At 41.7% G+C, this 25,268-nt stretch overlaps 1 protein-coding gene across 2 annotated transcripts in view; it reads left to right on the top strand.

Annotated features, from left to right (window-relative positions):
* ITFG1 (integrin alpha FG-GAP repeat containing 1) overlaps nt 1-25,268 on the top strand; it is a 304,607-nt gene that overhangs the window by 205,639 nt on the left and 73,700 nt on the right. For both annotated transcript variants that reach the window (XM_033940818.1, XM_033940817.1), the window contains exon 13: nt 9,972-10,015. In XM_033940818.1, coding sequence (XP_033796709.1) covers nt 9,972-10,015 — 44 coding nt within the window. The remainder of the gene's footprint in view (nt 1-9,971; nt 10,016-25,268) is intronic.

Here is a 25,268-nt window from a genome sequence, read left to right as displayed (position 1 = left end):
GCTTCCAAGTCTCACTGGTGTTTTTTTCAACGGGCTCAGGAGGGAAGCAGGAATCGTCGAAGAAAATACAGTCGTTGGATCAGAATTTAAAGTTCCTCTTCCCAAGCCACCCTGAACTCCAAGTCCCTCAGTCGCTAGCGATTGATGTGAGAAATCCAGCGAGACTGGAACTGCCTCCGGAGTCAAGGGTAGGCTGGCGCTGAACATCCCTGCTGCTTCCTGCAATGCCGTTGGCGTCCCCGACATTTTCCCTAGGCATGGGGGACCTCCCGGACCAGCTGGGCTAAGCGAAACTTCGCTATCCGAAATCGAGATTGACCCCTCTCAATCAGCCGGAGTGCCCTGAGCAACCAACACAGCAAACGATGTTATTGCTGTCTGGCGCGTTAGCGATGTGGCAGAGGAGGTAGGAAGACCACCCCTCTGTTTCCTTCTGCGCTTAGGCATATTGAAGAGCAGGAAAGATGGTAAAAAAGAATTAAATTTTCCAGTGCAGGGAGAGCCTCCAGCTAAGCGACTAGCTCCGTCGCCATCTTGATCCCCCATGTGTGGACACATTTTTGACAGTAGTGAAGGATGCTGGCTAATGCAGCCGTTACAGGTTGCATGATTGTTATGTTGCCTGCATAGGTAAAATGTTTTATTCATGCAAGATCTAGGTTGGCTTCCAAGGATTACATTAGAAGGTTGAACAGATCCTAGAATCCCATAGATCTGGAACTGGGGAGAAGAATCACTATTCAGTAGTACAGTGATCCTAAGCAAAGCAGCAGTGACTCAGTAAGAGGAAAGTGTATGTCCTTGAGAAGCCTAGTCAAAGACCCAACATGAATCCAATAAAAATCTGTAGTAATTCTTGAGAATGCAGTCCATTGAGTCCCAGCCAACCTGAAAGAGCTTGAGCTGTTTGTTTTAAAAAAGGAAAAAACTTCATCATCCTTCTTTGCAAAAATGGTAGATACTATAAATGACATATGGCTGTTGGTTGTTATTGCTACAAAAGGGGCTTCCACTATATGCTAAGTTAAGAAGTGAAGATTTGCACAATCGGTTATTTTTAGTATCTTATTACTAATTACAGTAGTCAACAAGCATTTTGCTACTGGAGTTCTGTCACCTGTACCTTATCAAGGGCCACATGCTGACTCTAAATCTGAAAACAGTTTTCGCCTATCATATCCTGTTTTTAAGTTATGTGTCAGTTTGTGTTTATATCATTTTTGTCAATAACGCTACCGTGAAGTGTCGGTATTTTACTGTTTCTGTAACACAATATTGCATTTTAGGACAGCTCATAGATCACATATACCAGTAATTTGAAAGTTTATACTAAAAAGTGATTGTGCTGCTTTTTCTATCTGTGAATTTTTGTATTTTGTTTGTTTTTGTCTAAGATATAATTATTATGAAAAGACGAGGTTGTGTTGACCATCCTGATAATTTCTGTTATGTCTGTGGACATTTTACTGCACAAGATCAGCAAAATAATCTGTCCAGCATACTTCAAAGTGCATATGAGCATTATTTTGGCTGTAAAGTTGGCGACCAAGATAAAGCGTGGGCACCTCATGTATGCTGCACTGTCTGCTATTCCAGATTAATACAGGTTCTAATTGGGAAACGGAAGAAGATGCCTTTCGCTGTACCCATGGTGTGGCGCAAACTAACAAATCATCACTCAGACTGTTATTTTTGCATGACAAAATAGCTGGATTCACAAAGAGAAATAAATCAAAAATTGTGTATCCTGATTGCTTGTCAGCAATTAAATCCATTCCTCATGACTCAGAGAATCCAGTTCCAATTCCTCCGTCCACATCTGCAGCACAATGTGCCAAAAGTTGAGATGAAGAATGTGTCTCTGCTGCTGTGGAGGAGTTGTATGAACCTGAAGTGGATGAAAAACAACCTCACCTGCTAACTCAAGAAGATCTTAATGATCTGGTTAGAGACTTGTCACTGTCGAAGGAGAAAGCAGAATTGTTGGGTTCAAGACTGAAGCAATGGAATCTTTTAAGGCATAACACCAAAATATATTTTTTCTGTGATCATCACACCATCCTGGCTTCCTTTTATCAAATGGAAGGAAACATTTGTTTCTGTACTGATATTAATGGTCTCATGCGTGAACTGGGATATGAATATGTTTGATTAATGGAGACTATTCATTGATTCAAGCAAAGCAAGCCTTAAAACTGTACTTTTACACAATGAAAACTAGAAGCCATCTGTTCCTGTTGCTCATGCAGTTGGGTTAAAGAAAACGTATGAGTCCATGGAGACACATTTAAAATTCACACGCTATGCAGATCACCAGTGGAACCTCTGTGGTGATCTCAAAGTTGTGTCACTCCTTCTGGGTCTGCAACTGGGATACACCAAATACATGTGCTTTTTGTGTCTTTGAAACAGTCGTGATGATGCCAACCATTACAGGCAGAAAAAATGGCCAAACCGAGATGAATCTGTACTAGAGAATGACACGGGAATAAAATCTGTCCCCGTCACTGCCCCGTCCCCGTCCCACCGTCCCCTTCACCGCCACGTCACCGCTATTCCCTTCACCGCCCCGTCATCATCACCGCCATCCCCTTCACCACCCCGTCACCATCACTGCCATCCCATTCACCGCCCATCACCGTCCCCGCAGCATCCATATAAGCCTCAGTACTGCAATATTTAGCTTATGCCTTCCTTATAAATCAAAGTTCTGGCTGCTGAACTAGAGAAGAGATGTTCAGCTGGCAGGGCTTTGTTTATAAATTTTTATCAACACAACTAATATACTACTTTATCCTAAAGCAAAAAAGAAAAGAAATAGAATTTTTTTTTCTACCTTTGTTGTCTGGTTTTTGCTTTCCTCATCTTCTCATTCAATTCCTTCCATCCACTGTGTGTCTTCTTTCTGCGTCTTCCATTTGCTTGGTTACTGTGCCTCTCCCTTTATACCCCCCCCCCCATTTGGTCTGGCACCCATCTTCCCTCCACTCCCCCATAGTCTGGCATCTGTCTTCTTCCCACTCTGTCTTCCACAGTTCCCTTCAGGGTCTGTTCCTCTCCACCCTCCTTCAATGTCTGTTCTATTCTTTTCTACCACCATACTTCCCTCCCTTCTTCACCATCTTTTCCTTTCTACCACCCATCAGCTCCTCTTGCGCGGCCTATCTGCCTACCTCCCTCCCTCCCTCTTAATTTGTGCAAGCCACTGGAGCCTGCGAGCTCGGTCCCCAAACAATCTCGCTTCTGTGTTCCTATTTTCCCCATTTCTAAGATCTCCCCTATGTATCTGGCATTGTTGTTGTGTCCTCCCCCCCCCCCGTGTCCATATACCATCCCCATGGCATGTATGTCCCCTTTATGTCTTTGTCCCTATGCCCCCATGCACAAAATTTCCCCTGTTTCTGTTACCTTCCTGTATCCAGATTTCCCCTCTCTTCCTCTTCCACACCAATGTGTCTCTTCTCTTCAACCCCATCTAGCATTTTTCCCTCTTTCTCCCCCCCCCTGCTTCCAGCATCTGGCTCACCTGCCTGTCCTCCCCTTTCTTTCCTGCTGTGGGTTTCTTTCTCTCCCTCTTCATCCCCTTGGCCCAGAATCTCTTTCCCTTTCACTCCCTCCTTTCTAATGTGAGCCGGGAACACGCGCGATCACGCGGTCCAGCAGCCCCCTCCCGCCCGAATGCAGTGTTCCGTCATCTCCCTCCACCTCACCTTAGATGCTAAGTTTGCCGGCTTTCTTTTTTGCCCAGCCGCACGCTTTCAAAGAGCCATGCACGTGCAGCTGCTCTGTTGTTCAATCTTCTCCTCTGACGCAACCGGAAACAGGAAGTTGCAGGAGAGGAGAAAATTGATCAACTCTAGCAGCCGCGTGTGCGCGGCTTTTTGAAAGCGTGCAGCTGGGTGAAAAAGAAAGCCGGCAAACTCTGCATATAAGGTGATGTGGAGGGAGGGAAATGGCGGAACGCTGCAATCGGGCGGGTGGGGCTGATGGATCGCGCGATCCGTGATTGCCTCACTGCGGAGACAAGACCATTCACCGCTCCACGGGGCAGTGAATGGAATTGTCCCCCTCCCCGCAGAGACCACTATTTTTTCTTCCCCGTTTTGGCGGTTTACCCGCGGCTACTCTAGGCTAGCCGCGGGTAACAACCACCGTGTCATTCTCTAATCTGTACCTAGCAGATACAATGTGAAGCACCTGCCGTTAGTACATAGTGAGAAAATTTATCTTCCAACACTTCACATAAAACTGGGTCTACTGAAAAATTTTATCAAGGCGATGGACAGAAATGGTGATGTGTTTCAGCACCTAAGAAGTTCGTTTGGTTTTGAGAAAAGTGAAGCCAAAATCAAAGAAGGCATTTTTTTGTTGGACCCAAAATCCGTGAACTGATCGTCAATGATGCATTCAAATAGAAGCTGAACCCAGCTGAATTGGCAGCATGCGAAGCATTTGTTCTAGTTGTTCAGAATTTTTTTTGTTAATCACAGATCAGAGAATTATGCTGAGCTTGTGGAGAACATGCTGACGGAGACTTTAGTAGTTGGAACCCAAGCTTTGGATTCCTGCCTAGAAATAGCTAAAAAGAAAAAAAAAATTAAATTGAATCAGGTTGGGCAGACTGGATGGACCATTCAGGTCTTTATCTACCGTCATCTACTATGTTACATATCAGCTTATGGGTACCAGAATGTCACTTAAAATGCACTTCTTACATTCTCACCTCAACTTCTTCCCACCCAATCTTGGTGATGTCAACGATGAGCATGGGTAAAGATTTCATCAAGATATCAGGGAAAGTTCAATCCCAGTATGGTAAGAGACTATTGTTAGTTCTTGCAAAGAGAGACAAAATGTACAGTACAAACGTAAAAGCAAGTGTCTCAAACATTTCTGAACATGCTGACATCACTTTTGTGTGATTTAAGAGAGGCCTTATTCTTTTCAAAAATAAGCATTATGAATATGGTAGTTTTATTCATGTTTTTGCATCTGTGTGCTTTGTATGATGCAATCTATAAATCTATAATATTGCGTGTATCTATAGTGAATGCCCCTGACCTGCCCATGTCCCTCCCAAAGAAGTAGCCATGGGTTGGCCTTGGCCCACCCAGATTAGGCTCAGACCCACCTAGTAGTGGTGCAGCTTGATAACGCCAGCTTCTGCACTGAAGGTGAGCTGGCTCAGTCCTCTGACCCTCTCTTCAAGTGGAATGGGTCCCCAGCACATGCTGACTGCCGCTGATCTGGAAGCCTCCTGTCTGCCATGACTTCCTATTTCTCTGCCTGGGCAGGACGTGGCAGAGGAGAGGCTTCTAGTTCAGTAGAAAGCAGCGTAAGGGGGATTGCTGCTGCTTCCTGGGACCCGTTCAACTTCTCACAGGAGCCAAGCCAATTAACCTCCAGGACAGGAGCCAGTGCCGTCAAGGTACACTGCTCCCAGGGATCTTGAAGAGAGGAAGAGATGTGGGATGAAGGAGAGATGCAACATTTGGGGGAGGGAAGAGAGACAATTGCTTGACATAGGATGGAGGGGAGGAGGGGAAAGATGCAGCAAAGTGGTGGAGGGGAAAAATATGCTGCATGGAGAGACTAGGGGGTGAGAGAGGGACAAAATATTGTACGAAGAGGTAGAGGGGAGGAAGAAATGGTGCATGGGGAAGAAATATTGGACAGAATGGTGAAGGGGTAGAAGAGATGCTGCATGAAGGAAGGGGAAAGAGAAATGTTTACCCAGAGCACAAGGGAGGGAGGAGATATTGGACATGAGGGTGGATGAAAGGGAAAGATACATATGAGAGAGGGAAGAAAGAGGGAGATGTTGGATCCAGGAGCAGAAGGGAGTGATGGAGAGATGCTGGACAATGGGAATAAAGGAAGATAGAGAGAATGCTAGAGAAAAGGACAGGAGGGAAAAGAGAAGGGATAGGGAGATGAGAGGCTATGGGGAAAGGAGAAACAGAGAGCAGATGCTGAGCTAGAAGGGTGGAGGCTGCCATTTTTCTAAATTGGCCCCTCAGGGTTTAAACTAGTTTAAAGGTTTGGATTTAAGAGAGGCTGTAACATGTCTCCTTACTGTCTTTGTGTTTGTTTTCAGAGTAAACTCTTTAACACAAGTATGGAAAATATTTTTTTTCTCCTAGTTACAATTTTATATGATCTTTTCTTACTTTTTGGTTTTGATAATTATTTTAAAAGGTGCATTTTTTTTTTTTTTTTTTTAATCATGGCACTGATATATAGATTTAGTACTAGGGTTTTAGAGTATCTTCATGTAATCACAGTGTATTTTACATCCTTGAATTAGCTTGGTGCCCAGATAAATTGCTCTCAGGAGCAGATGTTGTTGAGGTATTAAAAGGCAGAGGAGAAATAAATAAATGAAGTATTAATTGGTAGTCAGCTGAATGCTTGTACATGGTCAGCAGGTTTCTTCTTTCTGCATCAGTCCCAAAGAGTTGTCAGGGGAAGAACTGTAGTACTGACATCATCTGTTTGCAGAAGATAGGCTTTCAGAGTTGCTGACTAAACTAATGATATTTTACAGTAATCTAAGGCAAGGATTGACCAAAGACCTAGACAGCTATTCTTGCTTTGTTATATGCCCTTTAATGATTAAAATGCTCTTACCTCTTTCATACCTCTATCCTAATTTTGCTATCATAAAATATCAGTATTTCCGCAATTTGTTTGGTTTTAATCTGTTCTTAATGTTTATATACCTAAGGAGTATAACATTTAATTTAATATTTTTACTTTTTCATAAAATGTTATTGAACATAAGAGATGCCGCTGCTGGGTCAGACCAGTGGTCCATCATGCCCAGCAGTCCACTCACACGGCGGCCCTTTTGGTCAAGGACCAGTGCCCTAACTGAGACAATCCTCCTTTTAGGAAGCTGCGTTAGAATTTTTTATTGCTGGCCATGGCAGTAAAAGCTCCAACACTTATAAAATTCCTATGAGCATTGGAGCTAATACCGCCATGGCTGGTGATAAAAACGGGTACAAGTGGATCGATTAAATTTACAAGGATTATGGGACACTCGATGAAGTTACAGGGAAATACTTTTAAAACCAATAGGAGGAAATTTTTTTTCACTCAGAGAATAGTTAAGCTCTGGAATGCGTTGCCAGAGGATATGGTAAGAGCGGATAGCGTAGCTGGTTTTAAGAAAGGTTTGAACAAGTTCCTGTAGGAAAAGTCCATAGTCTGTTATTGAGAAAGACACAGGGGAAGCCACTCCTTGTCCTGTATTGGTAGCATGGAATATTGCTACACCTTGCATTTTGGCCAGGTACTGGTGACCTGGATTGACCACCGTGGGAACGGGCTACTGGGCTTGATGGACCATTGGTCTGACCCGGTGAGGCTGTTCTTATGTAAAGGCAATTGTAGATGAAGGGAGTGTTGTGTTGATGGAGATTGTAAATAAATCATTACAGAAAGGGGTTGTGCCTGATATCTGTAAAACAGCTACTGTTAAACCATTGTTGAAGAGGCAAGATTTGGAAAAGGAAAATTTAAATAACTATAGACCAATCTCAATATTCCCAGTTGTTGTAAAGATAATTGAATGTGTTATGTTGAGAGCATTAGAAGTTTCAAGTTTATTAAAAATTTGTTATACTGCCATATCAAACTTCTTGGCAGTTTACAATACATTAAAAGGGTATAACATAAAAACATAGAGTAAAACCAGCAAATTAGTAAGAAAACAAAATTACTAAGACAAAACTGTAACAAAAAGGAATTAGGGTAGAACTACATAATTGATAGGAAAGAACAGAGAAGGGGAATCACAATAGGGAGGGGAGAGATATATTCTTTTGAAAAAGAATCAAAATTGGTTAGATATCCATCAATATGGCTTTAGGAAATGGCATGGGGTTGAAACTCTTATCATCTAGTTTGGATGTGTTAAGAAGAGGTATTGATAAGGATGTGACTTTCTTTATGGTGTCTTTAGATTTACAGGCTGCTTTGATACCATAGATCCTAAATTGTTGTTAGATAAATAACAGATAAGGGGTATAGGTGGGACAGTATTGAAATGGTTTGGGTCTCTCTTGCTGGAGCAGAAATTTGTGGTGAAATGTTGCTTTAGGATTTCAGAGACGATGAAGATGAAAAAGGGGGTTCCCCAAGGCTCTGCACTATCAGCCCTGCTGTTCAACATATATGTTGCGTCAATAGGGCGGGTTCTTGAGGAACTTGGAGTGTTCTATCGTATTTATGCAGACAATATTCACTTCTTTTTCCCTGTGATTTATGGGGTAGAATATGTTCAGAAAAAGTTAGGAGAATGTATGGATAGGATGATGTGCTGGATGCATAGGAACAAGTAGGTACTAAATTTGAATCCCGACTGGATTGCGGCCCTCAAGGAGGGACTTTGAGATCCCTGATCTAGAGTGAGAATAGTGTTGTCCGTTGCTGATTTCTGGACAGTAATATAAATTATTGTTGTGACAAAATTGGACTTCTGTAATTCACTGTTGATGGGCATTACGAAAGTTAAAATTTAAAAGCACTGCAAGTCGTTCAGAACCCTGCAGTAAAAATGATTACGAGAACGGCCTGGAATGAGCATATCAGTCCAGTGTTGAAACGATTGCTTTGTGGCTCTCTGCTATCTAACTCAAATGTTGAAACATTGCATCCTCCTAGATCCTTGAGATCTCAGTCTGCAATGCGACTATCAATTGAAACACTTGGAGAGACATATTATAGGAAGACATAAATATCAGCAATCTCAGTAGTGGGTCCACATTTGTGGAATGCACTGCCAGGATATCTAAGATTATGTAGGGACAAAATATCTTTTAAAAAGCATTAAAAACCTTTTTATTTGTTAAGGCTTTTTATTAGCTTACTATTGTGAAAGCTATTTTAGAGCTTTGTAAGCATATTCTTTTATGGAAAAGGGTTCTTATGATACTGTATTTGCTATGTTTGTATGTATTAAACATGTATATTTTACTGTTATCCGCTTAGTTATTTAGCGGAAAAGAAATAAAAAAAAAAATAAATCAACCTTTCCCAAAGTCAAAATAAGTTGAAAAGTGCACATATATCCTAACAGAATAACACATTTTCCCTTTTTCTTTTCCCTCTCTCTTCTCCCTGGCACTCCCCTTCCCTCTTCTTTAAACTAGCTTGTCTTCACATGGATTGCAGCATCTGCACTTTTCTGCTGCAGCCACAATCTGGCCCCTTTTTCCATTGCCACAGGGTTTGGGATCCCCATAACATCCAGTGCTGCTCTTCACCAGGGCTGCAAGCCTGTCTGCTCTTCCGGCACCACAGGGCTTAAAATCCCCATGTACCCAACAGTGCTCTCGGTTTGAACTTTGGCTTGCATCTTCTTCTAGGGCCACAGGGCTTTGGAGTGCCAGCCTGCCACTTCTAGTGCCATAGGGCTTGAGATTCCTGTGGCACACAGCCCTTTTCTTGGCCAAGGCTGCCGGAATGCCTCATCTTTTTCCTGTTGCTGCCTCCTGCTTTCCTTTAAGCTTGGGTTTACTTGTGCGTGCGTAAGCAAACCTGTGTGTATGGATGAATGGACCAACCCACCCCAAAAGGGGCCATTGCTCAGTGAAACTCGCTTCAAAAGGTGCCCAGGCTTCTCCCTCGTCATCCAAATGAGTTTTTTCATAGCAGCAGTACTTCCAAATTATTGCATTTAGTTATATAGTAAGAAGGTGGGTATTTCTTTTTCCAAATCCTCACTCTTGCTGCTAGCAGATGTTGAAGTAATTACTTTAGTCATATGGAGGTACAGTCGTATATATCCCTAGCAAAAATGCTGACATAGATAAAGGGGTTATGTTAAGTTCTGAAATCTTGGTCAGGGAATTATGTATTTTGATTTTAAAAAATTTGATAAAGGAGGAATTCCACAAAGCGGAGAAACAGACATCTCATTCACTGATTCAGGAAGATTTTAATTATTGGTTTTTCTTTTGTAGTTCTAAGTGGTCTTTGTTCTAACGACTGCCCTCAGCAAATAAAAGTAAGTAAAACTAACTTACATTTGCTATTTCTAACTAAAACCTGAGAGCTGGTGTTGCATGCTTACAGTGAGATGCTATACAGTGCCAGACATTATTTTAAATCAGTTTATTTGGAAGAAGTTGACTTTCAGCAGCTTGACTTCAGTTTTAGCCTAGCCTCATGCACTCCCGATATTGAGCCTGCAGCGGTCAATTGTTTCTTTGAGGGGTTACACCCTCTGCTGTGTGCAAAAATTGTTCAGATATTCAACAACAGTATATGAATTTTTTTTCTTTATTTTATTTAAAAATTGATATCCCGCATATCCAACAATTCTATGCAGGTAACAAGTAACATACATAATATTATACAAAAATATAATTTAAAACGAATAAACAACAAAACAATAAAATTATGTAATAATGGCTGCCACTAAATATCCAGATAATGCATTGAGGGGCTGGCACTATACTACTAGCAGCAATATTCACCTGCTATCCAGATAGCACTTAGGTCACTTTTTTTCTTTCCTATGGTATCTGGACCATTATATGGATAGCAGTGCTAAAAATCCTCTATCTAGATAAATTGTTTCTATTCTATGCATCCCTAGACCACTCTGGCACTGTCCAAATAGTGATATTGTGATCTGTAAAGATATTCAGCAGCACTATCCAGTAATAGTCCCTAGTCTAAGCTGTGCAGGAGTCTTCCAATTGCATTTCTGACAGTGGGGGATGATGCTACAATATTGCGCTTTCAATCAACTAGGGCCAGGCAGGATTTGTGGAGTGCTGTAGAACTTGTCTGACCCTCACTATTGAAAATTTGGTATTGAAAAAGCACCATCACTGCCAGGGATGTAAGAGGATGATTTCCCCACAGTTTAGAGCAGGGATCTCAAAGTCCCTCCTTGAGGACTGCAATCCAGTCGGGTTTTCAGGATTTCCCCAATGAATATGCATTGAAAGCAGTGCATGCACATAGATCTCATGCATATTCATTGGGGAAATCCAGAAAATCTGACTGGATTGCGGCCCTCAAGGAGGGACTTTGAGACCCCTTGTTTAGCGGGAGCATTGCTATCCAGCTCTTAGTTGATATAGATAGATTATATTAAACGGAATATTTTTTTTGTCTTAAATGTATTTTATTGTATTTATGAATAAAGATGATTGTCCTGTTTATGTATAAGTATATGTATGTGAGACTTGTAAGCAGCTCATAATGATAGATGATGCAGGATATAAATTTTTTGAATATATAAATAAAAAAATATCTATCTCATGTACAATAAAAATCCTTTTATAATACCAGCCCTATTACATCAATACCTGTTTGGAAATAAAAATCTAATTAATCAGTAAATGAATATTGTAATAGGCTATTTCCACAGAGTACTGGCAAGGAAATCATATTTGGTTAAAAAATGAAATACATATGTTTTAAGTGTTGCTGCTGTGATTTATTCTGCTACGTTTTGCTTATAATTGTTTTGCACTGTATGATCAAAAGTTTTTCTCCTGTTTTTTCTTTTCTTCTGTGTGCTGTTTGACCTCAGTTCCTTAGGGCTCCTTTTACAAAGATGCGTTGGGGCCTTAACGCGCAGAATAGCGCACACTAGCCGCTACCGCCTCCTTTTAAGCAGGCGGTATATCGTGCGTTAGTCTTCTGCGCGCACTAAAAACGCTAGCGCACCTTAGTAAAAGGAGCCCTTAGTCTCAGTCCAGTCAGAGGACTGCTTACTAAACTCTTCCTCTTCAACCAAGGATATGCTGGAATACTTTTGCAAATGGGGGAAGCTACTGCTTGCCCTGTATTGGTCAACACGATATTTGCACAAAGTGTAAAATATGTTTCAAGGGGTGTTTCGCAAAGAGAGAAATGCATTTCTTCCTGAACAGTGCAACATGTAGATAGCAGATGTAAATTCTCAAAACTGAAATATTTCAATCACCGGACTGAAAATAAAATTTTTCTACCTTTGTTGCCTGGTGATTTTATTTTTGTAATCATCTTTTCCCAGGCTGGCTGCACTTCCTCCTGTCTTTACTTTTCACTGTTTCCAGGCCCTTCTTATCCATTTGCCATTTTTCTCTTCTTCACTTTCTGCCCTACATCCATCTTTCACATTAGCTTTTAACATTCAACTTTCTTCCACTTTTTCTGCTTCCTTCTCAGTCTGATACTTTTTCATGTCTTCCTCTCTTCTCTATCCATGTGCACCATCTCCTCCCTCTTTCTACCTTCCCCCTCTTCTCCATTTAGGTGCACCATCTCCTCCCTGTCTCTACCCTCCCCCTCCTGTCCATCCATGTGTGCCATTTCCTCCCTCTCTGCTCTTTCCCTCCTCTCTATCCATGTGCACCATATCCTCCCTCTCTCTGCCCTTCCCCTTTCTTCCCCATCTTTCTTCCCATCAAAGATCTGGCATCTTCTTCCCCTACCTGGTCAGGATCTGGCACTTTTGTTTCCAACATTACAGTCCTGCACTCTTTAGGCGGTGGGTGGCATGAATGAAATAAACACACTGCCTTCAGCGACCCCCAGAAGCTTTCCCTCTATTACAGCTTTTTACCACGGGGACAGGAAGCTGAAGCAGAGGGAAAGCTTCCGGGGCCACCAAAGGCAGTGTGTTTACTTCATCCACACTGCCTGCAACCCGAAGAGTGCAGGACTGCAGCGCTGGAAACAAAAAGTGCCACAGATATCTCAGAGGGCCAACATTGGCTTGTGGACCTTGCAATAAAGATCACTGATCCAGAAAACTTAGGACAACAGAAAGGCTTTGTAGAATATCTCTGATATCTAATTCTGCTATCCAGATACAATAAGCAACATCCTCTCTGCTGAGCACTGCAGAGATAAGCCTTTTAGTAATGTCCCATGAGGGAGGTGCTTAAAGGGAACTGGAATGTTCTTACACACTCTATCACACACTTCTTATGCTGTATTTATATGTACACTGTTTTTAATTTTTGTAATCATATTGTATATTTTAAGATTATCATTTTTGTTAATGATTATATTGCATCATATAATTTGTTTTTATTTTTGTGATTTATTCACTGCCTTGAATGGGGGAGACCCAAAGAGCTTATGAATGTCAAATTAAAAGAAGTGATATGCCTTTCCATTAGAAATTCATATTTTCCTCCTGGTTTTGATCTATTTCGGGTTTTTAATCTATCAACAAGCATCTTGTCTGTAAAATTACATTTTAAAGAAAATTTTTCCTTTAGATGTATTTTTTCTAGTTTCATTTGCTGCTTTGTTTGTCAAGATGACCATACAATCACACTAGCAATCACTTTAAAGGTGATATAATTGCTAGTTTATTTGTAGGCTGGTTGCCAAGCAGCAAAAAATCTTTGTCCTTTAGAAAGAAAAGGTCAGGTTGTTTTGTTGTATCCTATTTTGGAGTAAATTTAAGATCAATTCTAATGACCCTTTGTTGTTCTGTGGTGTATTGCTTTACAGTATTCACTGTAAGTGCAATAGACATATTAAACTCCAAAAGTTCACACTGTGCTGATATTGGAATGTTAAAATGAAATGGCAGAAAAGTATAGTGCACAGTTCAGAAACAGTTCAGCTCATTTCAAGAACTGTCTTTCAAGGCCTGCTACTGTTCTATCAAACCATCAGGTTGCAGTCAGTCATATCTTGTAAATTTGCATTAGTTGATGGAAGAATCTTGGTAATGGAAACATTACAGTGTTCTGCACCATTGAATAGAGGAACCATTTGAAAAAGTGCAGAATGTACTAAATTTTGGTATCTTAGTAACTCACTGGTTTTGCTCTAATTTCTTAGACTTTTTAATGAGCTTAGTATACTTGGTGCACATCGTGGTGCTGCAGTATCATTTGAAATTTTATGTTTCTAAATATTTCTAAAATGCATGTTTGGGGGAGGGGGAATGTATTAGAAAACCTGAAAAAAACAAGCCTATCCGGTGACCAGTGGAAGCATCAGGCACAGTTGTTCAAGATGTTTGTGTTTGATTCCAAAGCTCAGCTCTCACTTAGCTAGAAGTGCCAAGAGGTAGCATAATGCCTACAAGGAGGTAATGGAAGAACAACATCTATTGGCTAGCTCAAAGTTGTGATTGTGATGGATTCTGGAGGGACCCACAGTATGTATCTTTCAGATAAATGATTGTCCCTCTAATAACTGGGCTTAGGTCAAGTTCCAATAAAATTGGAATCCCTAAAGGGCACAAAATGTTGCTAGGTTACCAAGTAAATAAGTTGAGTCCAGGGCATAAATTTGGGAGGGGCCCCAACACCCAACAACAGCCTCAGGGTAGTTGCTCTGTTTGCATCCTCCTCTAATGCCTACGCCCCAATTATTACTACCACTGAAGTGTATCTTCTATCTGTGAGATGTGACTATAATAAGAACATAAGAGTTGCCATACTGGAACAGACTGATTCATTTTCCAGCTTCTTGTTTCTAATATATCTAAAAAAAAGTTTTTATTATGTATTTTTGCATTCAATGCAATCTTCTGTTCAAGATCTCTTTGCCTTCCTTATTGGCACTTTGCATTTAACTTGCCATTTCTTATGCTGTTTCCTATCATTTTTAATCAGATCCTTCTTCCACTTTCTGAAAAATTTTCTTTTAGCTCTAATAGCTTTCTTCACTTCCCTTGTTAACCATGATAGCTGTCATTTGGCCTCTTTTCCTCATTTTTTATACATGGAATATATCTGATCTGGTCTTCCAATATGGTATTTTTGAATAAATCCACACCTGATGTAAATTTTTGATCTTTGCAGCTGGTCCTCTAAGTTTTTTCTTTTATCATTCTCCATATGGTTATCATAGTCTCCTTTAAACAAAAAAGTTAAATGCTATTCTAGTGCAATAGGAACATCAGTCTTGACCTTGACTGTGAAGTGTGTAAAGAGCTCCATTTGCATATTCTTCTGCTCCACCTCCCATCACTCTGGGCTGTGCTGGACTGTCTCAGTCTCTCTCTCTACACACAGAGTTGTAGGGGCTTGTCTGTTCTGCTTGAGTTTATTTTCTGTTTCGATCTTAGAGTCATAGGGGCCATACAAGATAAAGAATTGGACTCAGGCAGATACTCAATATACTTTATTGTTCCTAAAAAAGACTCTCAAGATTGGAGACCAATCATAGACCTCCAGTCCGTCAATTCAGCTCTCAAGATTCCCCACTTTGCATGGATACAGTCTAGTCAGTCATTGCCTGGGGGAATTTCTTGCCTTGTTGTATTTAACAGAGGCTTATCTATGTATTCCCATTTTTCCAGCCCACAGAAAATTCTTGAGGTCCCACATGCTGGAGCAACATTTCCAGTTCTCTACTCTCCCATTTGGGCTGGCGACAGCACCACACACCTTTACCAAGGTGATGGTCATAAGGGCAGTCCACAAATCAGGGATACAGGTGCCTCCTTATTTAGATGATTGGCTGATAAGAGTGCCGTCCCATGCCAAGGGGCTCACAGTGGTGAACCAGTTGGTCCACCTCCTGCAGGAGAAAGACTGGGTGATAAATTTCAGGAAGAATCACTTGGACCTGACACAGTCCCTGAAATACTTGGGGGTCCTGTTCGACATAGAGTGAAACAGAGCATTTCTACTGGAAGCATGCAGAACAAAGTTCAGGTAGCAGATTTTGGAAATGCAGGTCATGCCAGCTGTGAGAGCAGTATCATCAAATATAAGTACTCCAAAACCCTGCCCAAGAAACTTAGAAAGAAACCTACCAAGAGGCAGTGTAGTTCACACAGTTCAGAGAGTGGCGACTTAATGACCAGACCAACAGTGAACACCCGCTAAATAGCGTGAATACTCTAAAATCTAATATAATTTAGTAATGGAGTACCCTCAGTGTGAAAAAGGCAGCGAAGGGAGAATAACTCCAGCGCTTCACATAATGAGACAGAGACCCACAAGTCCCTGCCCCCACACCATCATAGGGTACCTCCTTGTGTGTAATAAATCAAAAACAATAGTGAAAAGTAAATCACCAAACCAGTGACCACGAGTGAGGTCAATAAAGGAGCCACTCTGAGAACCTCCCCCAAGCAACTCCCACAACAGATCAAAAAACGACTTAATTGAAGATGTTCATAGGCAGTTGTTACAACAGCAGCTACCCGCAGTGGGGGACCGCTGGAAACCAGGTCCAACCAAGCCTGGTTTCGGGACACCAAAAATCCCTTCCTGAGTACCCTCAGTCTTGGTTGGACCTGGTATCCAGCGGTATCCAGTGTACCACTGAGAGTGGAAGCTCAGTTGCTGTTCTGGTAGGTGGAGGCTCATCTATTGGCTCTCGGCAGCACATGTAGCAGGTGTGGACAATGTGCCAGTGGACTTTTTTGAGTTGTCAGACACTGGTGAGCGGTCTCTATCTCAGGAATTCTTTGACAACATAGTGAAGTGATAGGGGCAGCCAGCGTTTGATCTCATGGCATCAGCCAGCAACAGGAAGGCAGCTCGATACTTCAGTCAAAGATACAAGCCAAGAAGTGATGGGCTGGTTGCACTGGTTCAGCCTTGGCCTCAAGCAGATCTTCTATATGTGTTCCCTCCTTGGCCAATGATAGGAAGAGTCCTCTGAAGAATAGGGACATACCCAGGTCTGATGATTCTAGTCACCCCAGTCTGGCCGAGGTGACCATGGTATGCAAATCTGGTATGCATTCAGAGGGGCAAGAGACTCGGACTCCCTTGCCATCTGGGCCTTCTCTCTCAGCTATTCATTGTCCGACTTTTTTTGTGTGTTTGATTGGCCCAACCTTGTATTAACAAAGGACTTGTTATCTCTGGATTACAACACTACAGTGACCCTTGATACAGGCGTTTTTATTCACCGAAACACAGTGCTGTGTCAGGTCCACAGTTTGTGTATGTCCTTTATTGGAATAAACTAAGACCTTTTTTTTACATCAGTGATCTTTTGTGGGGTGCTCATTGTCCATTCCCACTGTTTTTATGTGATTTTGAACCCGTGGGTTTTTTGTCCTGTTGGACTTTAGGTGTTTGCCTAGAGGATCCAGACCATTATGGTCTTATGTGTATGGTTCTTGAGCATGTGGAATTAGTGTGCAAAGGGTATTCTGACACAGGCATAGCCATTCTACTTTGGTAGCTTATGCGAAGGCCTGGGAGTGTTTCCAGATCTGGTGCAGTCAGAGGCACGCTAATGTAGCCAAGACCCCAATTGCATTGGTGTTAGCCTTTCTTCAGAAGGGTTTTGAAAATGGCCTTCCAATGGGCTCACTTAGGTTACAGCTTGCAGGTCTTTCCTGTTTCCTGTTTCAGAAAGCATTTGAGTAAATGAATATTGGCTTCACATCCAGACGTGTCGTGAAACATTTCTTTATCATAAGATCTGTATGATCATCGAACGATAGATGACGATCTAATGTAACACCCAATATCCTAATTGAGGGGACGATGTCAAAAATTTTTGTCTGAAATAATATCGCTAGGACTGGCAAGAAAAAATTTTGTTTTTTCTGAAATAAGTTTGTTTGAATCTAAACATCTAAAGTTTTATCTTTACCAGAATTACAGCGATCTGATTTTTTATGTCCTCTGTGAAAGATGACATAGGCAATAGTATGGTGATGTCATCCACATAGATATAAAACTTGACTTTTAGGTCTTGCAATAAGTTAGCCAAGGAGATCAAGTAGATATTAAAAAGAGTGGGTGACAATGGAAATCCCTGAGGGACACCGGATGGATTACTCCATGTGGATGAGTATGTCCCAGTGAAATATACTTGGTAAGATATACTTTGCAAAAAGCCTTTAAACCACCTCTGAACGTTCCCAGTGATTCCATTGGCCTCCAAACAAGCTAATAATAGATCGTGGTCAACCACATCAAACGTACTATTCAAATGCAATTGTAAAATCAAAACGCTTGAACCTGAACTGAATTGCCTATAGAGATAATCAATTATGGATGCAAGAACTGTTTCAGTACTTTAACCAGCACGAAAACCAGACTGATGGTCGTGAAGAATATCAAATTTGTCCAGATAATTTACCAAATGAACATTTACCAATCCCTCCATAGCTATGGGCCTATAATTAGTTTTACAAGTGATAGGCTCTTTTGGATTTTTTACAATAGGAGTTACAACAATATGACCTATTTCTTCTGGAAATGAACCTTCTTTAAATAGGAATGTAATCCATCTGAATAATTCAGCTTTAAACATAAAAGGCACATTTCTCAATAGATTTGGGGGACAATTATCAAGTCCACAATTAGATTTTGTGTACCTCCTAAATAGCTTACAAAAGAGAAACCAGTCTGGAGAGTTGAAGTGTCTGCTCTTGACCCATCCAGCAATTGCATCGTCTCACCTACATCCGTATTAATTAATGAACCGAAATCAGATCTTAACTGAGTAATTTTGCTTTTGAAAAATTCAGCGAGACAATCCGCTGATGGTATACAATCCTTACTCAATCAGGGCCTCAAGGGAAGAGGTGTAGAGAGAGAAGAGAAGAGGTCTTAAGACAGAACTCTGGGGTATGCCAACCGCTAGCGGAGTAGTAACAGAAGAGGACCCACCAACACATACACTAAAGGTGCTTTGGGAAAGGTAGGAGGCAAACCAGGAGAGGACAGATTCACGGAATCCAAATAAGGACAGTGTATCAAGGAGTAAGCTGTGATTAACAGTATCAAAGGCAGCAGACAGGTCAAGAAGGATGAGGATAGAGTAAAGGCCCTTATCTGGCCTTGAGCAAGTCACTGCAGACCTTAGTGAGGGCAGTCTCTGTGGAGTGTTGGGGGCGAAAACCAGATTGTAGAGGATCGAGAATCTTATCAAGTTGAAAGAAAGTCCAGGCAGCGACGGAGAATAGCTCACTTGAGTATCTTGGATAGGAATGGAAGAAGGGAGACAGGGCGATAGTTAGACGGGCAAGAAGGGTCCAGCAAGGGTTTTTTGAGAAGCAGCTTAACCACCACATGTTTGAAGGCAGCAGGGACAGTTGCAGTGGAAACAGGTTGATAATATGGCATATGGGAGAGATAACAGTATGTGAGATGGGGTCGAGTAGAGGGGGTGGGAATAGGGTCTGAGAGGCATGTAGTAGACTTGGCTGAAGACAGAAGTTGTGCAGTTTCTTCCTCTGTGATTTCAGAGAAGGAAGAAAAGTCAGCAGTAGTTGATGGAGGGACAAGAGGGCGGGACCAAACAGGAGAAGCTTCCTGAGTTGTTTGGGTGAAGGATGAAGGGGAGTTGCGAGATTGAAGTTCAGGAGAGTGAATGGTGGGTAGGGGAGAAGGATGCGACTTTGTAGTGAATTCAAGGGCAATCTTATGATTACTGTATTTAGGTTTTCAGAGCTTTTCATAATGGCTCTTATACATGTACCATATATATTTCTTCCATCCCTAATCTCCCCACCCCAAAGAGTGACCCAGCATCAAGATTCCTAGGCCGACTGTGCTTCCATGGTGGTTTAGCAGGATGTTGGGACGGGAGTGATTCTCACTTCCTCTTACCTGTGCTCTTCCGGTACTGAAAATGCCTGCTGCTGGGTCTGGGAGGGGGTGGGTCATCACTTTATTTGGTGGAGGGAAGAGAGATGGAAGAGCGCGCTAACGGTGGGTAAATTGCTGGGTTGAGGGGGATCTGAAGGCTGGGAAACTGCTGGTTCTGGCAGTAGTGGCAGCAACGTACAAGGGATTCTACTGGGAGGGGAGGGAGGACAAACACATGCATCTGCATTGGTTTCACATCAGGGAAATTGACTACTTCCGGTTTGTATCAAATTTCGGTTTTTGGAACTTTTTGGTTTTCTGAATTTCGGATAAAGGATCTTATACCTCTATATGCATTAATTTCATAGATGGTAAATTTGTCTTCATTTGCACTTAGGGGTCCTTTTACAAACTTGCAATAGAAATGAGCTTAGCACACAGAAAAATCCATGTCACCATGTGCTAAGTCCATTTGTACCACAGTCATGAAATTGCCGTTTTCCTATGATCATTTTTTCAGACTGTACTAGTAGAAGCATTAGCGCATGGCGACTAAAAAAATAACATGGGTGCACTTGCTTCCTCCTATTTAGAAAGCGCTAAGTAGTTCCGTATTAACCATATGTAAACCAATTTGTGTGCGGTAATGTCAGTGCACTAACTGGTTTATGCTTCCATGCCCATTCTCGGCTTATGACACTCCCCCACTATAATTTTTTTTTTTTTTATATATACCGCATGCTTCTGGTAAAACTAATTCTTTAGCTCATTTCACCATGTTAATCGTGCATTAGTGCTTAACGTAGATTAGTAAAAAGGGCCTTTAAATTTTTGTGTGCTTACAAACTGAACATGTGCTACTAAAAGCACCTCCCTAATAAATTTTGTACAATAATAAAACAGGAATGGAGAGGGGAGGAATGAAAAAGATTTAAAGGCCTAATTCAGAAGACGTTTTATCCATAGAAATAGAATGGGATAATTTCACTTTTTAATAAAACCTAAAGTTGCAGACATGATGGTAAAAAAAAAAGTTATTTTGTTTGACATTGTCAAAGAAACAATATAGTGCAATAATAGTTTCTGCATGGTTTAAAGCCATTATTTATTATTATTATTATTATTATTATTAGGTTCTTATATCCCGCCATACCCAAAGAGTTCTAGGCGGTTTACATTCGTTACATTAGGATCCGGTCTGAACCCGGATTTACAAAAAAATTTTTTTTCGGAATTGCAGGTAGCGCGGAAGGAGGCACAGGTTTATCGTAGTTGGGTTAGAGGATAAAATGGAGGGAGTGGGAAACCAGAAGAGGGGGGGGGAGAGGGAGGTGGGGGTGGGGGGGGGTTGGAGTGTATGCGGGGAGTAAGGACTAAGGGTCTTGTTCGCGGAAGAGGTGTGTTTTGAGAAGTTTTCTGAAGTCTAGGTAGGTCGGGGCCTCTAGCATCATTTGGGCTAGCCAAGGGTTCAGCTTGGCCGCCTGGAAGGCGAAGGTTTTGTCGATGAATCTTTTGAGCTGGCATGATTTTATGGAGGGGAAGGTAAACAACTGGATTCTGCGGGATTTCTTGTTGGTGCAATACATATTGAAATGTGGGGAGAGGTATTTTGGTGAGAGACCAAATACTGTCTTGTAACAGATGCAGGCGAACTTGAAGAGGACTCGGGATTCGAAGGGTAGCCAGTGCAGTTGGTGGTAGAAGGGGGTGATGTGTTCCCATTTGTTCAGGCTGAAAATGAGGCGGACAGCTGTGTTTTGAATCAGTTTTAGTCTTCTGGTGATTTTCTTTGTGGAGCTTAGGTAAATGATATTGCAATAATCCAGTATGCTGAGGATAGAGGATTGAACTAATAGTCGAAATGCAGTGTCATCGAAATATTTCTTTATGGTACGGAGTTTCCAGAGTGCTGAAAGGCCTTTCTTGACAATGAGGTCGGTGTGATTTTCATGATGATTGATGTGTGCTGGCATACTGCATCTAGAATAAGGCAAGAGCCCAAAGATTGGAGCTGTAGTATTAACATACACTCTTCCTTTACCTTGAAAACATGTAACATGGCAAGACAAATGAGTTGTCAGTGCAAAATGACCCTTTTAAGGACAGAGAGAAGACAGACTATTGTTTAAAACTTTGTCTCATTATTCCTAATACTGTACTGTATAAAAGTATATTTTAATGACAGAACCAGATGGACATATGGTTTCAATGGTGAATTATAAAAGAACTTGATTATTATTACTTGATCTGTGTGTTTTGATTACATTGGATCATATAAAGCCTTTTTTGGATACTTAGAAGAGAAACCTTATGTACAATACATAAGTACTTAAACATCCTCCTTACTGAGACAGACCAAACGTCCATCAACTCTGCATCTTATTTTCACAAGTATTTGGTGATCCCAAAAGAGTAAAATGAGTTTCAGAATGCTTATCTGAGAAATATGGATTGGATTTTCCAGATCCACTTTAATAATAGTTTATGTATTTTTCTTTTAGGAATGTGCCCTAAAACTGGCCATGCTGTCCTCTTTTACTACATTCTCTGACTATCTATTGTGTCCTCACTAATTCTTATACTTTTGGAAAGAGTAAACAAATGATTCATGTCTCCTTATTCCACTCATAATTTTATAGACCTCTGTCATATTTTGCCTAAGCTGAAGAGACTCGGACTTTATAGTCTTTCCTCATAGGGAAATTGTTCCATCCCCATTAAAATTTTGGTTGCCCTTTTCTAATTCCACTGTTATGTTTCGGGGGTGGGGGGGTATTTGGTTTTTTTTTATTTGAAATGTAGTGACCAGAATTGCATATTGTATTCAAGGTCAAGTCACACCATGGATCTGTGCAAAAGCATTATAATAATCTGTTTCATTTTAATCTCCTTTCCTTTCCTAATAATTTCTAAGATTCTACTTGCTTTATCCCAGGACTAGCAGGCAGCATATTCTCACATATGGGTGATATCATCCTCGGAGCCCCTGTCCAGATAGCTGCTTAAGTGCATCAGCACTTTAAGAACTTTAGAAAGTTTGCAACTCACCGCATATATGTGAGTGCCTTCCCGCCCAACGTAGGTACGCAGCTCCTCAGTTCTTAGTTTTCTGCGGAGTTAAGAAGTCATGCTCTTGATCGTTCATTCGTTTTTCAGCCTTTGCCTTCCTGCTCGCACGTTTATTTTTCTATTTCTTTTTTCTTTAATTTCTCTCTAAAAAGAAAAAAAAGAATTTGGGAGAATTTTTCTCCCCTGTTTTTGCCTTCAGGTGTTTTTGACAGCTATTGAGTTCAATTTGGCTGAGGCGGTTTTCCCGTTCATATCCTGCCCATTGACATGGTTTAAAATGTGCTGCAGATGCCAAAGGACAATTTCCATCACTGACTCCCACAACTGGTGTATACAGTGCCTTGGCCTGGAACATCGCATCGAGTCCTATGCGCGCTATTCCACTCTTCAGAAGTGCACCATTAAGAGCCGCATTCTACAACAAGAGTTATTCGGTGTCAGCATGGAGGGAGCTGATGCATCGCATGCATCAACGTCGAATCCCTCAACGTCAAAGACACCTTCGTCGTCCGATGCACCGACATTGACTGCGGTGTCACAAGTCATCGCTCCTTCTGGTAAGTCAGCTAAAAAGCCACCAGCTTCCCAGGCAGGGACGCAGGTCATTATGGCATAGAGTCCAATCATGCCAACCAAGCAAAGACCCCCTATGCAACTCATTTCGAAATCGAGGGATGCGTCGTCATCCAAGTCATCCTCTCCGGAACAAGTCGAGGCACAGTTGGTACCAGTGACGATGCCACAGGTACCAGTGCTTACCTTCAAAGAGAAGCTCAATGCTCTCTTTCGTGCAGAGTATGGGATATTTTCAGCTTATTACCCTGACACTGACTTCTCCGGTACCGGCCCAGCCTGAGTGTCACATTACACGGGATGCCGGTAGTGCTTCATCGATGCATCATCATAGCTCTCGACACCAGTCATCATTCAGCCATACATCAAAGCATCGTGCCTCCAGACACCATTCCAGTTCGTTGAAACATCATTCTTCTTCTCCTTGTTGTTCTCAGTCCAGCAAGTGTTCTTGCAAGTCCAAACATGTTTTTTTCAGAGAAACGTAAATATCCTGCATTGCCTTCCTCATCAAACCGACACCATTCCAAGTGGCAGCATCGATCTCCATCCTGCTTATTGACTCTGATCTTCAAATGGATTCCAATATTGACATTTCTCATTCGACCACAGAGGCCTATGATTCTCCTGAGCCACAATCTCTATCAAAAACTCCTCCTAGAGAGACATCCCCTACCGAGAGACCTTCCTTCACTTGTTTCATTAGAAGTTGGGTAAGGATCTGTCTATCAAGCTAGAGACAGATTCCAAATACAGCGCTGAATTTTTGGAAACTATGGACTATGATCAACCTCCTAAGGAGCTTATCCTTTCCATGGAATCTTGAGAGAAACCCTTCATAAAAATTGGGAATCTCCTCTCTGTTCCTATTGCTTCCAGGAAATTGGACTCCCTCTACAAGATTGTTCCTAGTCCAGGTTTTGACAAACCCCAACTATCTCATCAGTCTTTGGTGGTGGAGTCCACACTGAAAATGTCTACCCTGTCCAAAGTTTACGCCTCGGTCCTGCCAGGTCAAGAGGGACGTACTATGGACAGGTTTGACAGACGTCTTTACCAAAATTCCATGTTGGCAAATCAAGTCATTAACTACAACTTTTATTTCACATGCTACCTGAAACATCAAGTTAAGCAATTGCCTGCTTTTCAAAAATATCTTCCATCCCATCAAGTGAAGGATTTCCAACATATTGTTCACACCCTTACCCAATTCAGACGGTACATGGTTCAGTCTGCTTATGATGACTTTGAGTTGTCTTCCTGGGCTTCTTCTATGTCTGTGGCCAAGAGGAGATTAGCCTGGCTCAGGGTTGCTGATATGAATGTTAACCTCCAGGACCGGTTGGCCAACATTCCCTGTCTGGGGGATGAGCTTTTTGGAGACTCAGTGGAAAATGCTACTCAAAAGCTCTCTGCCCATGAAAAGTATTAGGATGCTTTGCTTAAACCTAAATCTAAGCCTTTCACAGCAAGACCATTCAAACCTTCCTCTTCATATCGGAGGCATTTTTTGGCCAAGCCTTCTGATTCGTCTAGGCCACAACAAAAGAAACAGAAACAACAACGCCCTTAGAAATCTCAAGCATCTGCTCCTGCTAAATCGAACCAGTCTTTTTGACAGGCTACTCGAGAACATAGTTGCAATTCCTTTACATCAGCCTCTCCCTTATCCAATCAGAGGTTGTCTCCAACTTTATTTTCGTTGGGAGTTGATCACCTCAGACCTCTGGGTTCTACAGATCATTCAAGATGGTTACACTCTTCTTTATCTCTCCATTCCTCCAGATCATCCTCCAAGAGAGTCTGCTTTGAACCCTCATCAGTCCTCCCTTCTTCTTCAGGAAATCAATTCCCTTCTCCTCAATGCAAGCAAGAAGGTTCCTGCAGAACAACAGAACTGGGGGCTTTACTCCCACTATTTTCTAGTCCCGAAGAAGACAGGAGGTCTCTGACCTATTTTAGATCTGAGCCCTCAACAAGTTTCTTGTCAATTAAAAATTTTGGATGATGTTTCTAGCCACTCTATATCCCCATTCATCCAGCTTACAGGAATTACCTCAGATTTCAAGTAGCACACCACCATTGTCAATACAAAGTTCTACCTTTCGGCCTGGCATCCTCTCCCAGAGTCTT

Source organism: Geotrypetes seraphini, chromosome 4 (genome assembly GCF_902459505.1).
Source record: "Geotrypetes seraphini chromosome 4, aGeoSer1.1, whole genome shotgun sequence".
Classification (NCBI taxonomy): domain Eukaryota; kingdom Metazoa; phylum Chordata; class Amphibia; order Gymnophiona; family Dermophiidae; genus Geotrypetes; species Geotrypetes seraphini.
The sequence above is the reverse complement of the archived record's forward strand: the minus strand, read 5'-3'. Positions and strand labels throughout refer to the sequence as shown.